The sequence below is a fragment of the Pterocles gutturalis genome, unplaced genomic scaffold (assembly GCF_000699245.1).
Source record: "Pterocles gutturalis isolate BGI_N339 unplaced genomic scaffold, ASM69924v1 scaffold43380, whole genome shotgun sequence".
Lineage (NCBI taxonomy): Eukaryota > Metazoa > Chordata > Aves > Pterocliformes > Pteroclidae > Pterocles > Pterocles gutturalis.
The window spans coordinates 1-16,097 of record NW_010144859.1 but is presented as its reverse complement, the minus strand read 5'-3'; the positions used below and the strand labels follow the sequence as shown (position 1 = coordinate 16,097).

The 16,097-nt window shown below is 42.3% G+C and overlaps 1 protein-coding gene across 1 annotated transcript; it reads right to left on the bottom strand.

Annotated features, from left to right (window-relative positions):
- Positions 1–318: 318 nt before the first annotated feature.
- LOC104470343 (zinc metalloproteinase-disintegrin-like NaMP) lies at positions 319–15,356 on the bottom strand (the record flags this gene model as incomplete). The annotated part of the gene is made up of 16 exons (XM_010085217.1): positions 15,305–15,356; positions 12,508–12,608; positions 11,822–11,898; positions 10,327–10,405; positions 8,500–8,576; positions 7,653–7,848; positions 7,139–7,201; positions 6,782–6,853; positions 6,069–6,238; positions 5,241–5,325; positions 3,911–4,041; positions 2,943–3,120; positions 2,372–2,461; positions 1,764–1,959; positions 999–1,101; positions 319–475 (listed from the first exon to the last, which is right to left on the bottom strand). Coding segments are annotated over exons 1-16 (1,827 nt in total), but the record flags the coding sequence as incomplete, so codon positions are not given.
- Between the last annotated feature and the right edge of the window lie 741 nt (positions 15,357–16,097).

The window sequence follows — 16,097 nt, the reverse complement described above, 5'->3', positions numbered from 1 at the left end:
TATAATTAATAATTTTAAAATAGTAATTTGTGTATGATCTTTTAACCCTTCATACAAAGGTATGTTTCTGCTGCTACATATATTTCTATTAGTGAAAAACAACAAGACAGCAGTCAAGCATAAGGAATTTGGAACAACAGAAGTTCCTCTTTGCTTTGTGATAGGAGCCAGGCAGAAGGTCTGGCAAATGAGATCAGTAGTTTAGTGTCCACTTCAGTCTTCTCTATTTAAAATCTTTCTTGTCTGGTAAAAGAGCTAATGATATAAGCAAGACTGAAAGAGGGGAAAAAATAAGGAGAGAAGTTTTTCTCTACTAACCATCCCATTCCCACACTTTGTTCCGTTGAGAATCATCCCTGGGTCTACTTCTCCGTTTCTAGGGAAACTTGCTTTGCAGGACTCAAACGTCACCAGGCTCCCGTCCCGAGGCATCTCCTGCCCCCCAGTACAGAACAGCTTTCCACACATTATATCTCTGGAAGGAGAACAAGAGCTGCTAGAGGAACGACGTGGCACAGCAAAACTGTCAGAGCTGGTCTCTCCTCTGGCTTGGATTTGTTGTGTTTCTACAGGAGCTTGAAAGAAATAGCTGCAGAAGGGAATTCTGGTTCGTGGTCTTTTCAGGTTGGTTTGTGAGTAGAAAGTGGCAGGTTCTTAATTCCTCTTTAGCTTATTAGGGAGCCCGCAGTAAATTTGCAGAAGTGAGTGTTTAACTGACCTGTCCTCAACTTCTGGGGTTTACCTGAGGTTCAAGTTTTTTATCCAAAAATCCCTCCCCTGTACTTACCTGCACATGCATGCACACACACAGAGTCATCCTCACAAGCAAAAACTAGTTTTCTTAGCATTGTCTTTGCCACAATATTCACAGTGATCAAGAAGGGACAAACGGACACGTGTGCCATCTAGAATAGCGTGCTCTTTGCTTCAGTCTCTTAATTTGAATAGGAACGGTCTCTCTTCCCAAATCCCAGCAAATTCTGTAACACAGTGCTTACTTTTTTCTACACGGGACGTGACTACCTTTTTCTTTTCTGCAGTATCCGTAATATACCCCTTTCTCGTTCATCCGGTAGCAGGAAGCTGCACCTTCAGTAGCCTCTGTGAAAGAGGAAAACGCAGTGGGGTTAGTTTAGGTTCTCTGCCTGTGCAGACTAATAATATTCAATTTCCTTTGCCTGTTTAGGAAATGGCCTTGCCCGGTGAAGTTGCCCAAGGGCCTAAATGACTCTCTGGCACCTCATGCATTAAATTAAATTGTGTACACACAGCAGAACCTGTCCTGGGTGTTCTCTCCCTCTCCAGTACAAACCTATCGACCTTGCTGAGGAGAAGGGACACAGTCAGAACTGGAGATGGTTTAGGACTGGGAAGAGGGTAAGCCACCATACACCTTCAGAAACATAAAGGCGGGCTAAATCCGGACACTAATTTGAAATACAGACATTTCCTCTTCTTATCAAGCAAAGAATACTCACGCAGCTCTATTCCAAAGTTGTCTTAAAACCATTGTGCAAAAGAGGAATACGCTTACCACTTCCCTTTTCTCTAGAAATATATGCTCGGAGCTTCGGCTCACATGATTATCATCACTTACAGGGTAAATATAAAAATAATAATAATAAAGTGTATGCTACAGACTAGAACTCTTACGTAGATACTCCGTTCCTGGTTTACAAAAGGTCTTTGTGCTAGCAGACAAAGCCCACCTCTCTCTCTTTTGACCTAGGCAACCTGATTTTTCAATGCCAGCTGGTACTCACGCGGTCCGAAAGCAGCTTTGCACTGGTTTTCTCGCGTGGGACAGCTTCCCATGTAGCAATAGCCTTCGCCGTAGTTGCAGGGATATCCGTTCACACGGAATCGATCCGCTGGGCAATTGGCAGAATAGCCGGTGCACATCTCAGCCAGGTCACAGTCGTGCTTCACTGCTCGGCAAACAGCTCCTGAGCTTTTGTACTGCAGGAGGAGAGCAGTGCCACACTTAACACAGTGCTCTTCCATGCTAGTTAGAAATTACAGTGAACTAGAGGGCTAAGGTTAGGGGAGAAAAATCTCATTCTTGCTGTACAGGTTGCATGAGGGGCCAGTTCCGTATCTAATTTAAAATTGGTTATGTCATAGACGAGTTTTTTGCCTTGGTTGTGCCTCGGCTTTTCTTTCCAGGAGAAAACGGGCAACCAGAACGCTCATTTCTCCAGGATGCTGAAAGACTGAGTGAATTGATGGTTGTGGTGTAGTTCGGGATGGACAAAGCGCGCTTGTCATCGCAGTGCTAGGTCAGCGATTACAGGTAAAGAGGGCTGGTTCTTTGGAAAGGTGTAGTGCTACTTTCTCATGGGCAAAAAAAAGAGATTGAAAGGAGTCTTACTTGGCAGTTTTCACAGCAGTCTCCATGTGCACACGTGGAACCCGCCGTCAGCTTGCATGTCTCGGGGTCGCAGCAGTCATTTGTGCACTCCTGTGGCAGAACAGGCAATCAGAGCTCCTGCTCCAGGGGCTGATCCCCTCCACGAACCATCCCGGACGGGGTTATCGAGGGAGGGAAGGCTATCTGGGACCTGCACGTTGCTTTCCTGAAAACCATTGTCACTAGAAGCCGTGCCAGCCAGTGTCAGTGGGCGCATGGATGAATGCAAAGCATGTTTATGAAAATAAATAGATAGAAATTTTGCGGGGAACTTGCTTATTTCTACCGCGATGGTTCTGTTCTGACTTTTCCCCATTCTCAGTTCCTCTGTCAGCGCAGGATGACAAACCGTGCAGCCATCTTTCCCACCCTTTGGCATGCGATTTGTAGGGGTGACCACAGTTTCTACAGAAATATTTCAGCCAGCTTTGAACTGGCTACCTCTGAAACTAACAGAAACCCTCTGCTGCGCAGCCAGAATAAAACTCTTTGCTTCCTCCAAATATTATTTTATTCTGGGTTATGCAGATACCTCAGGAGTGCCGCAGTCACATTCCTCTCCTCTTTCCACAAAGCTGTTTCCGCAGGTTGGAGGTGCGATGATGCTGCTCATGTCTGGGATGTTAGTTAAGCATTTTGGCATCTCGCTCAACATGTATCTCTCAAAACTCTGGAGGCTGCAAGAGCTGAATTTCTTGGGGATGATAGAACTATATGGAGAAAGCAGGAGGATTTACGTTGGGATTGGCACAGGCAAGGAGAGGCAATGCCCTTTACAAGAGAAATGAAACAAGTGACCATACCCCAAACTATTGGCTGCAACCGTTATTCCCAAGACATATACTAATAAATACAATGGCTCTTTCCTACTTAGAGCAGAAAAATGGAAACAGACCAGAAAAAAGTTACTGTACTAAACGCCAACACTGCATTAAATCCCCATCTCGAAGATTTAAGCCTGGTCTATGTAATTTGAGCCTGATGCTTCAGGCGTTAGGAGTTTTCCACTCGGCTGTCCAGCAGAGGCTCAGGGTATTCAACTAGAGACGAAAACTGAACTCAGGTTCTGTCTAATGGGTGGTTTTTGGAGGTGCAGGCACTTTGTGTGGTTTTCACAGGAGGCTTCTTCAGGGTAGAGGACAAAAATATACTTTAGGTAAATCTTTGTCAGGCTCTGAGATACCACAGCAGTTTCGAGTAGTTTCATTGTAAGGAAGAAATGATTTATGGTTTGAAGTGAAGGCCCCACCACACATGGAAAGCTATGTTATCCAAAAGTGACTAAAGCTGGTTTTTGTTGTTGTTTTGGGGTTTTCTTGGGGGAGAGTATCCACCTGGGAATATCTTACAATGGCTGGAATTTTGTCATTTTTCTCTTCTTTTTGTATTATTTGATCGGAATAATCTCAGAGGACAAAAATAATTTCTGCTCCATTTTGGAAACGCCATCCTTAACCGCCCGGTGCGTTAACACCCTCGCCTTTTCATCCAAACTCCTACCTGACAGTATCTGTCATGATACAAACTTTAGCACTACATGTGCAGGCGTCAGTGTCGTGACTCATGCCGAGGTTGTGTCCCATCTCGTGTGCCATGGTAGCTGCAACTGCAATTTCGTTTCTGTTGTGATCCTGTAGAGATAAGAACAGACTATTAGTGATTTCTGTGAGTGTTCTAGAACAAGCAGGAACATCAGAGAAGCTGTGTGGCTAAGAAATAGGACAAATTTCCTTCAAGTGAAATTATTCTCAGGGCTACACAAGGATTGATATGTTGTTCAACCCCTGCGTGCATCTATTCCACGGTTTATGCTGGATTGTATTATAATAGCAAGGAGATGATACCACTAACGGACATGAGTAAATGGATATAATTAGTTTTTAAACAAACATGAGGAAGTCAGGCTGCCAAGTAACAACTGCGAGTTAAGAGGAACTGAACATCTGAAACATTTAATCCTTTCTGGATAGCTGTCTCCGTGCTTAGGGTAATTACATGGGTGCAATATAATTATTACTCGTTACACCAAGGTGACTATTATATACAGTGTGGTGTGTGTGTACAGCAAGGAAAGGCAGATGCTCCCTCCATCTTCACTCTTAGCTCGGTGTTTGGTGCTGCCTTGGAGTGAAATCCAGATGTCTGAACCGCAGGTGGTGGTGGAAATGCGTAAAGCACAGATGGTGTGCTGATCGTACTCTTCCAGCATGGGATTGCAAATCCCACAGCTACAAAATGCATCCCCTCACCTCGAAAAGCATTCTGGTTTTATGGTCATCCTAGGATTTCCTTATGGTGTGGGAAAGCTGGGGTTTCACGGGGGTTATTCCTCTTACCAACAAGCCCAGCTTCTGAAGCTGGGTGCAACAGTTGAGTTCCCGGTGTTGTTGGTAAAGTTTTGGATCTGTTTAGGCTGAAGTTTAAGTACAGTAGTTCAGGCAGCTGGGATTAAGTGGCCAAACTGATGATATGCATCATGACAGTCACAACCAGTTCCCTGGTCAGAGCAGGGAACCTTAAGGTAGAGGCACAAAATCATTTATTTCTCTCCTTTGACTCTCTTGGCGCCTGGTATTCCGAGTATCCGAGTTTGATGTTGGTATTTAGATAACATAGATACCATGCTTTGTGTGTCACTTCTTTATACTCTGCACTTCCTTTAAAACAAAATCTCAGACTGTGAATTTCCACAGTCTAAAAAAGTAGTGATATGAACCAGACAGAGAACTGAAAGTGTCGTGCACCCAATAATTTCCATAAACCTTTGCTGGTTGAGTGAAAAACATAGAAAAGCCTTTAAAAAAATAAAATAAACAAAAGTAAATCAGACCTGAATAATACCTGCAGAGTATATATCACTGCATATGGATTTCAGAAAGGCTAATCCAATCGTTGTCCCCTCAAAGTCGTAGCCTCTGGAAGGAAGAAGAAGCGCAGAGTGAAATGCAGCGAAGTGACCGGGGAGCAGAGCTGGGGTCAGGTCTGCTTTGCTAACCAGGCGGAAGGCTCTCCGCGGGTACTCGCTCCCAGCTCTGGTTTGCGTCTCTGATTTAATACAATGTTTGATGACATGCTTAAGATCACTGCAAATCAGAAAACAATTCAATACGCTTTTCATTTTAGATTTTTACTTCAATTACATCGCAGTTCATCAGACTTAAAGCATCTGTTTGAGTGTGAAGGGCTTGATGAAGTGATTGAAATGTAGCAAAGTGCTTGGGTGAATCAGGACCATTGAACGCGAGCCAGGATAGTGGAGTGGTGCTGGTTTAGTTTGGCAACGTGCATTTCCCAGCCGTTAAACCTCGTGTCATGGCTCCTCGGGTCGTTAGACTGTGCTGCGGTCTTCAGGACACTCAAGTGTTCTGTGACCGGAGCAGGGAAAAGGAGAGATTGAGATGTTGCCTGTCTCTGTAGGGATTTGGATGGAAAAATTAGATACTGCGTTCTGGCAGGTAATTGTGCTTCGTGAAGAAAATAAAAGCAAGAAAACAGAGCCTGCGTTGACATTTTTGTTCTATAGTGGGTATAACCTGATCCTGGAAAGAATGAATTGCGGTTCAGTATAGACAGTGTCTCTGGGTTGGTGACCAATTTTTAAAGAGCAAATTATTTCAACGCATTTGGAAAAGCAAATAGGAAACAGAACGATACACACGTTAAGAGCTGAGCATTGTCGTTTCTTTTCCTCTTTAGTAAATCCGATAGACGCCACTTGGAGAAACTGTCCAGAGTGAATCCTGCAGCACGGCTCAGGAGGCATTTGTCACCGTCTGTCCAGATTTCTAGACCAATTAAAGCCACGTAGATGTTTATGGCCTTATAAACCTGCAGCAGAGGACAGTATTGCTGTGAAACGAAGGATGTTATGAAGACTTCAGCAACAAACACTTATCCTGGTAACTGGTTCACTTTGGTCATGTGCAATATAGTCCACTCCAGACCTGATTTAAGGTTTTCTGCTCTTTGAAGTGGCAATAAAAAAACCCAACAAACAAAACATGAAATCTTATTTCCCCTCACGTTTAAACCAACTAGAAAAATGGCTTTAAAATGCTTGAAAATTCCAGCAATATTTTTGAAGACATTTGACTTGCAAAAGAAATCAAGAATCCCTCCATTCTTTTTGAAGGATTTCAGTCGTTCACTTTAACAAGTGTTAAGAAAATACAGCATAAATCTTCCTTTATAGAAATCTCTTATCTGAAGGCAAAGAGCAGGATAATATGGACAGATTTGTTTCATAAATCACAAAGAAGTTCGGTTTTCATACTTTCCTACAGGTAATAATGAAAATTCATGATGTTTGCAAAAGAAAAAAAGTTATAAATCAATTGGATTTCAACCTCACTTTGCTGGTTTTGCTCTTACCGTGTTGATGTAGTTGACTATTCCAAATATCCTTTGTCTCACAGTTTTAACATCTTCGTCGTACTTCTTATACTAAAAAAGTGATTACAGTGTGTTAGGAAAAGGAGGGGAAAAAAAGTGATTTATCAGAAGTATCCCACAGAAGATTGCATTGCAAACCACACCATGGCTGGTCTACTTTTTGTTTTATTTTTTTTTTCAAAATCAGTCGACGTGAGGAAATCCTGTTCCTGAAGTCAGTGGTTAACATAGCCTAGCACTGCAAGTGTAGCAGGAGCCCAGCGATATGAGTGCCACCTGCTTTGGAAAGCTCCCCTCTAGCTGGTCAAATGAGAAGAAAAACATTTCAATACTCACCAAAGTGTTGTCTGCAACTATGTAAACCTCCAGATATTTTTTTGCTTTCAGGTATGCTTTCATCTAAGGAAAAGATAAATTTAATTAACTCTTAAGTGTTCCAGTCTCAACCTTTACAAACCCGTGTAGTGATGATGAGGGTATTTCTCTAGCTGAGCCGTTTGGATGGGGCCGCCTTGTTTTCAAATGGTGAAAGGTAGGCTAGATATTAACATGATTATTAAGATTATGAAAGGTAGGCTAGATATTAAGCAGTATTTAGATGTTTAAAGATGCATGTGGGCACCCATTAGTACGTGCAGGAGGGCTTGACCCAGGTGGTGCCTCTGAAATCTCAGATCTGTGCGATCTTACACTGGTTCTTTAAGATCTGATTATGCTTCACTGTTCGCGATCGCTGCTTTTCTGGAGGTGCCACCAGACTGAGTGAGACTTGTGCTACTCAGAGAGTTCTACTGCCACGATTTCTTTTCTGACATGTACTTACTGGGCTGTTGCTTGACTGTGTACTTACTTCTGGACTGTTGCTGGATTTGAAGATGTCATTGATGGGGTCATTTGAATCCTCTTCCCAGGTATTATTGATTAGTCCACAGGTTTTTATGGACTCTTGTTCGAGATTCTCATACTTATAGACTGCATGTTCCTCTCTGTCTGAAGTTCCCAAGGGTTCAATGAGGTACTTCTGACCACGGGTCTCAAAATATCCACTAAAAAAATCAGTTAGGCTGTGATCTTTTGAATCCACAGGACTGGTCAAGATAGCAACACTACCTCTAACAGCGTGTAACCCAAGCGCACGGACCATTGCACACACTGATGCAATGGGATACTCTGGCAGCGTGCAGGCAGTGACAAGAATTTAAAGCAGAAATTAAAGCCGCTGAGTCAGCTGGAATATTTGACTGGTCAGTAAAGTCTCTAAGTAGGAGACTGTCAGTCAAAAAGAAACTGGTTTGGAAATGAATGAGATTTAAATTTTGGGGTTGTGTACTAGTAGAGTTGATTGAAAAGTGAATTCCAGTTCAATGGGGAATCCAAAGATAGGTTTTCATCTTTGATTGAGATGAAAAGCTGAAATATTGAAAGGAATTAAGGATTTTGAATCATTATGAGCAGTAAATGTCAAAATAAATGGTCACTGCTAACATCTAAACTCAACAAGATACGCAAGAATAGTTCACAAAGTCTGGGCTTTGGCCGGACTCCACTAACCATGTTCTGCTGCAGCTTCTCAGGCTCACCACCCATCCTCTTGCCTTTTTATGTTGTACCACTGTGTCTTGAGTAGTTAGAAATGAGCAGATTCTTTCAACTGAGCTTTTCATACTGAACCTTGAACATCCCAAATTCCATCTTACCTTAGACCTTCGCAAGCACTGATGCTTGCTACAGAATCGGCGTCGTTCTGAATGTAACCTTCATAATAACAGTGATCCTGTTCAGAAAGAAAAAATACATTGTCCCGTTGGGCCGTGTCGCATTGACTGCAATGGATTGTCCCAGATCCAGTGATTTCAGAAGATAAATTATGCCAACTACAAGCTACAACGAACTACGCTGCCTGAGCAAATCTCCTGTTGAGCAGATTCTGCAAATGAAAAAAGCTGGTGACCATTTCCATGTTTGCTACGGTGCCGTTATTGTTCTCCTTCAACACAGAGTGACCCAGATTGTGACAGATCCAGTGGGCTCTGGTCTATACACAACGGGACGTGAAAATAGCAATATGCATGCGTGCTGCTCAAAATCAGCATATACTGATGTGCTCGGCTGAATTAGGCTCCGTACTGAATGATTTTATTGTGGCCAGATTTCAAGGAAACACCCTTTAACATCAACCCGACAATTAAATGCCTTAACTTCAATGAGATTAAAATGCAGGTATTATATTAAAACATATGATTAGGGGAAAACTTTTCACGGTTTAATTGACGTAAGGATGTAAGGTCTAATGAACACTTCTGCGCTCAAAGAGACTTCAAAGTCACTGAGGTGGTGTGGAAAATTTTTACCCATTGCATTTTCTGTAATAGATTTCTTAAGAGAGACCTGTAACACAGAATTCAAACTGGCATGCGTTGTGCCTTGTGTTTTCGCGTTGATATTTGGACGTTTATGTGTCTTCCTTCCATCACAGGGTGCTAACTTTCTTACAGTGAAGAAGACATCAGCAGAGTGAAAATTACTGGAGCTTTACTCCCCGTCCTTTGAGGAGGACAGAAGAGAAATAATAAAATATCCACAATGTAGGAATTCTTGATTCAGCAAGCTGCACAGGTCAGCCTGTTTGGGATTGTCTTTAACCAGGTGTAGGTGCCTTTATTTGCTTTTTACAGGATGCATTCAGGGAGTGAAAGTAATTGGAGCAATCGGAAATGGAATCTTTTTCCACAAAAAAAAAAAAAAAAGCAAAAAACCCCAAAACCAACCCAGATTTCTGTATGCACATTTATTTCACTCAAGTTCCTCCTGTTCCTGCCAGTGGCTCCATGACAAGGAACGTTAGGCTCTGTGTTCCAAATTTCATGTGTTAAAACACATGGCATGACATTGGATAAGGGGCTGCAGGTGAGAGCTTTGGTGAAGATAAGACCCATGAGCGCACAGTTAATGAAAAAATAACTCCTGCAGTGACTTCCTTTGTGTCTGGATCCAAATAACCGATTGGTCATGGCTCAGAGGAACCACCTGGGGTAACCTGCAGTGCCTTCGCTGGGAGCGTGGGTGGTAATGTGAGACAGGGAGGAAATGGGTCTTTATCAGAATGTATGATCTCAGGGAGATTAGGGTGTAAAGGCAAGTCAGGGAGTTGCGATTAATTTGCAAAGTTGGGAGGGCAAAGTCAGGAAAGCAGTGGAGTGGCCCTGGCTCCACTCCCTTTCCTGACAAAAGAGAGAAATTTGACTCAGAAAATGTGTTCATCAGCCAACAAGGTAAAAAGTGTCTTTTTGAAAGACAAGCCGTGTGTCTGTTCTCATCAGGTGTAAATCAGTGTGGCTCTGCCAAAGCCGCGAGTAACGTCTTCCCTGCCCCTTCAGAGACATCCTAAATTACAGTGCTTAGAACCTGATTTAAAATCTTTTCTTTCTGTCTGATACGTGCTGTTATTTCATGGACCCGTGAATCTCATTTGAACCTCCTCCAGGCTGCAAGTATAAGGGAAGGAAACTTTTTTTTTTTATTACCTTGATCTGAGGACTTGTTGTTATTTGTCGACCATCATCAGAATAAACTGTTTCAGAATAGTCTTGAGCTAATAGATGCCTGCAAAGAGACAAGCGAAATTATTACTCAAAATAAATTGTAGTCATCTAGAAATGAGACAATTACATAACGCGCCAAGTATGCAGGGAATTCAAATGATTACTCGGGTTATTATTAGTATCGAAAAACCAGGGAAGCAAAGCTGCTGGGTGGGGAATTCTGCCTGTTCGTAATCCTTACTCAAACAAAGGGAGACTTCTAAAATAAGAAAGCAATTCAAGTCTACTTATTTCATTGGTATAAACTAATCTCCTAGTAGATCTGAAAGTAAATGTATAATTACATATGCAGTATTGATCCTTTCTTGGTCTCCAGTTTGTGCAGACGTTTCCCCCACTCCGCAGTGCCTGTGAAATGGTGCTGCGCTGTTCTCTTCCCAGTTTACTCCCACTGGTCATAAATAGCAAAGATCTAGGGCAGTGGAGGAGCTGTTCCCCGTCTGCCCGTGCCTACACGTATGTGTACGTGTGCACACACGCAGATTCTGTGCGGAGATCGCACTAACGTATATTTGTCCAGTTTTTTGGCTCACAGCTTTTTTTATAGCTTTGCTAGCACGAGTTCTTATCTTTGTTCTAGCTGAGCTTGATTTTTCTTTTCTGGCTAAATAAAACTCTTTCTGTGCACACACATGTTCCTGAACCTTCAGAGGAGGACATCGCGACTATGGAATAAATTATGGTGTTTCTGCCGGCCCTGGGAAGGGTGCCTTTGGGTTTCTGGTCAGCACACACATTTGTGATTTGCGGTGGAGGGCCAGATGCTGCAAGGCTCTGTGCGCTCGGGCTCCTGTGCAGCGGAGGTGCTTAACTTTAATCTAGCAGCAAAGCAAGTCTACATCCACTTCTGTTTGGGCAGCTACCCCAAACTGCCACAGTCTCATTTCTTTCTAAAGAGTGGGATTTAGTGCAGTATAATTCCCCTTTCCCCCTTCCAAATATTTAGATTAGATTAAAACAAGCAAGCAGTTAATTATAGCCTATATTTAACATGAACTGATTATAATACTATTGTATTTACACAGCCATTTGAAAAGTACCTATTAAGCAGGCTTGTTTGATCCCATGTTAAATATTATGGTGGAGCCAGGAGGCAGATAGTCACCGCTGGGCTTTATTTTGCGTTGCTCTGGGCAGTTTTGGACTTTTTCTTTGGGTGCTTTGTTCTGTAACAGAGCCTGCTGCTCCTCTGCACCCTCTGCACAGCCTGTTTCAATGCTGTTCAGCTCTTCGACCAAGGAGGTGGGATCTCCATGGTTTAAATTTCCATGAAGCATTTTATCAATGCACTATGTATTATACTACTCAAAGTCCAACAGCAGTAGTGTTAGAGTAGGGAGTGCTGGAAGCTGAATTATTAAGGATTATTGCATTTCTTATTATTTTTTGCTCAAGGAAAAAGTTGAACTGAACCTACTTATTTTTTTCTAGGTGCAGTATGACTTCCTCTCCGTTGGCTTTGATTCCGTACTCCATTGTGTCATCGTATTTTGTCTGTAAACAGATTGAAGTGTTAGAATATGGACTGTTACGATCCCTGGCCTCACTAGGAGCTGGCTGTTACCGAATTGCCAACTGCATTCTTTTCCTCCTCTTCCCACCAAAAATAAGTATTCTGGCAGTTATAGAATAAGCAGGAGGTCACTCTGTTTCATATTTTTTAATTAGAGGAACAAATGTAACTTTGCAGATGCATTTCTACAATCATAAGCACATATCCTGCGTATTTGGGAAAGTGCTGAAGCAGATGCTTAGATTCAAACACTTTCATAACACTCTCTTGAAGTAAGTAAGAGCATGCTTGCTTTTAAGCATTTGATTTAATTGACCTCAAATTGAAAGTAGTACCAAACCCTACACCTTTGCAGAGATACAAGTGCAGAAGCCCCACGGGTGGCATCCAGGGACTTCGCTGTCCCCTGAGCACACCTCACAGCCCGTGCCTACCAGACAGGGGATCGCTCTTCCAGGTCTTCTCTTTCATTGCCTTTTGCAAGATCAAGTGTCTGTCTCCAAATTCTCTTACCCTTGAAAACCAAGGGTCCTCTGACTCCAGAAACCCTCCCCATCTCCCAGGAAAACAAATGTTATCTCTTTCAATACCTCTTGGTCTCTTTCTACGTCTCTTTTATGTACAGTGTGCAATTTCCGTGGATAAACTACTTCGTATTGCTTAACTCCAGGTAATTTCTTGCTCGTGCTCCCTAGGGAGAAACAGATGTATGTTTATGAAAACACAATATTAGCTGATTAAATACTGTATTTCGTGTCTGTCAAGACATCCTTTTGGGCTGCATAGTCATTCATCTGTTGCACCACTTGTTTCCCGTGGATCCTCTGCGCTGGCCCGTGCTCAGCTGCTCTGCTCACCCCCTTCATGTGCCCTCACGTCAGGTTTGTTACAGTCTGGATTTCAAAGGAGTTAACATCCCTGGCTATTTCCAGGTGTCAAAATAGTTTATGCAACTCACTTTGCATTTCTTTCCCCCGCGCCAATCCATCGTTTCGAGTCCCGACACGCTAGACCAGCTACGCAAGCTGCAACCTTCGCCTTCAGATTTTGCAGAGAACGTGAACTCAGGTCCACGGTTCTGTGCATTTAGTGACCTCTAAACTTTGTCACATGGTGACATACAAGTTAAGACTGCCTCTAGATAAGCAAATAAGCTCATGGGGTTCACCACAAATCTGGACCAAGCCTAGACTTCTCCTGTAGAAAGCTTTTCAGCTGGTCTTCTCGCAGAAGTACTTGTGGCAGCAGAAGGGCTGGAGAAGGCAGTTGGACAAGGCTGGGTAAAATATTAGGAGATAGGCAGTAAAATAGGAAAATCTTGAAGGTGGTAAGGAATCCAGTTGATTCCTTAACTCACCTAACCCTTTTAACTGGTCTTGGAAGGTGTGTCGTATGTCTGCAGTGGCTCTAAAGACCCTGTTGAGCAAATACAGAGCTGATGAAGAGCGTTTCTTTGTGTTTTCTCAGTGAATATTGACAAAAGTTAATTTGTGGCGTGACTTGCAGGGGTGGTCAGCACACGTTGCATCATTTGAAGTTAATAACAGCAGCTGGTGTACAGAAAACAGGGGCGTTCAAGGGATGTGGTAGTTTCCAACAAGACAACAGCAGGTTCTATATGCCTCCCGAGTTCTTTCATCTCCTACAAAAGGTCATTTCATCTGAATTGGCAAATTCTTGAGGGCTCAGCATGAAGCACGAGAGCCTGTATTTGAGAAAAAAAAAACAACCCAAACCACAAACAACAAAGGGAGAGTGCAACTCCCATTTTAATTGTCTGCCTCAAGGCCGGATTTTTACAAGAGTGGGACATCCAATTACTGTAATTTTCTATATCTGGAACAACAGCACATCCTCGTGCAAATTGTTTCAGTAAAATAAACAGATTAATTCTTCATAACGGGTTTATGGGATTAAACCCTTTCCAAAAGTAATTGCAGAATAAACTTGGTTGTGTCTTGGTAAAGCTGAGTGCTGTAAAGGAAGGGATGGGGGTGTAATGGTAATAAATCCCGAGCAGTTATCATACAGGAGCTGAGCCATTGCACAGGACACAGTAACTGCCCGTGCACGTGCTGTTAGCAAATAACAACGTGCAGTAATAAAGTGCAAGTTTGTCACTCTAATTTACAGGGATGTTTGTATTTTATTTTAAGTAACATTTGCTTTTAAAAAAAAAATATCTTCTGCTTTGCAGACTTAGTCTTTCCATGAGCTTAAAGTATGTTCTGATGTAATGATCACAGCAATATTTTACATCTCTCGGAACAGATTTCTGTGCTCCTGTTTTATCCATCCCCTCCCTCCTGCAGCCTCTTTCCAAAGCCCAAATGGTTCAGGTTGAGGCTAGATTTGAATGGAGACTCAGACCTGAACTTATCCTTTTCCTGCAGTGTGATACACACAGTGCTTCGAGGAAAACAGGTTAGTTTTGTTCTGGAACAAATCGTTTCTTAGAGGTAATGTTTTAATCAACTCAGTATATTGTCTTTGTCTGGCTTCAGGCATTGTCTTGAGTCAGTAGCTTTAAGGAGGAAAAAAAATTCCTTGGGCCTCGTACAACAGCTACAAAAAGTGCTAATAGGGAATAAATCATTATGTACTTTTCCAAGAGTCTAAACCAGGAAGAAAAATCACTAGTGAGGATTTCACTGACAATGAAGGTTTGGTTTTTGTCAAAACACAAAATATTTAACACCTTAAGCATTAGTGCTGTGCACATTTTCAGACATTCTGTGCAAATAAGGAAATCTTAAAGATAGCTGCCTGAATACAAATTACACGTGTAGTTATGTGGATAAAACCCGTGCATGCTTGTGCATGCCAAGCGCTGAAAAAAAAATCTGTTCCCTGTTGACATGAATTGAAAGAAACAATGTACGTGGGGGAAAAAAAATTGTGATCTGTTAAGGTAAAGCCATACAAATACTCATAACCTGAAGTACCATGCAGGTAATAAGGGTGCTAACTATTTTAATTCAGGTAATGTCATTAATAGAAATCAAATTAAAGTCATTTTATTTAAGGCCAAGGTGCTGTCAGAGTAATAAGTTGTCCCAGTTGGATAAATTTTTCGCTCACTTGCAGGGGAAGTATGTTCTTAATTGTCTCACAAAACTGACCGGTTCTGGGTCTTCAGGCAAGCTGTGGCCAGTTGTCACACGAGTAAATACTTCTCTAACTAGAGAATTTTAGAAAATCACTTCGAACAAAAAGAGAAAAAAAAGCAACCATCCCTAGCTTCAGCAATACCGTTTGTAAATGGCTTTAAGTCACTGTTCTTCCGTATTACCTACGTGTTAATAATTAAAAATTCATAAAAGCCGTACAAAGTTAGCCATAGGAACCACTGATAAAAGATTAGAGGGGAAAAAATAATAGCCATACCTTGTTGGAGAAAATGTAGCAAAACAACAGAAAGGAGAAGTGCGTTCGTCATCTCAGTTGCCCTTGTCTGGCAGTGGTCTGGGAAGGTTGGGTTCCCAGCCCGGCTGCTTGGAGCAGTCCTCTCTTGTGCAGTGAACAAACGAGAGGGAGGGAGGGAGTTGTTCGGCTTTATTCTTGTTCCTATATGAGGAAGTGTTTACTAAAGGTGTTGCACAACTTTCAAGTCACAGAGTGTTACAGGAAGTGGAAGTTCCTGCTGGTTAGTTAATGTCACACGAATGGTGATGTATCGATTACTGCTTTGAAGTAAGTTCCCTAGAACTGTTCATCAGGAAGAATTAATTAAATAAATACATAAAGAGGGAGGTTGGGGGGGGGTCTTAATGGTCTTTCCATAGTCTGAGCGGTAAGAAGCTATAACAGAAACAGTGGGTACTGCTGGTGGCTGGAGGAATGGGAAAGTTTTCAAGGAATTCAGGGTGAAACAGGTGCTGGTGGCTGGTGTTAAAGACGTGTTTCAGTTCTTGCTGGTCATCATTTAACCTGTTCAGCAAGAAAGGGCTTAGAGCACCAGTAAAGGAACCTGGGATTCTGTATCTGTGAATCATATCTGCAGTGCAAACACTGAGTAGATCCTTTTCTGCCGCTTCCATCTCTATTAGTAATGTTTGCTTGAGGTTGATGTGATAATGTCGAAATAAACGGGGGTGCAGACAAGTGAGCAATCCAGGTGATGGCTGTCGAATAATATTCTAAAAAATCTGTGCTAGAAGCTTATTGCATTGACTTAGTC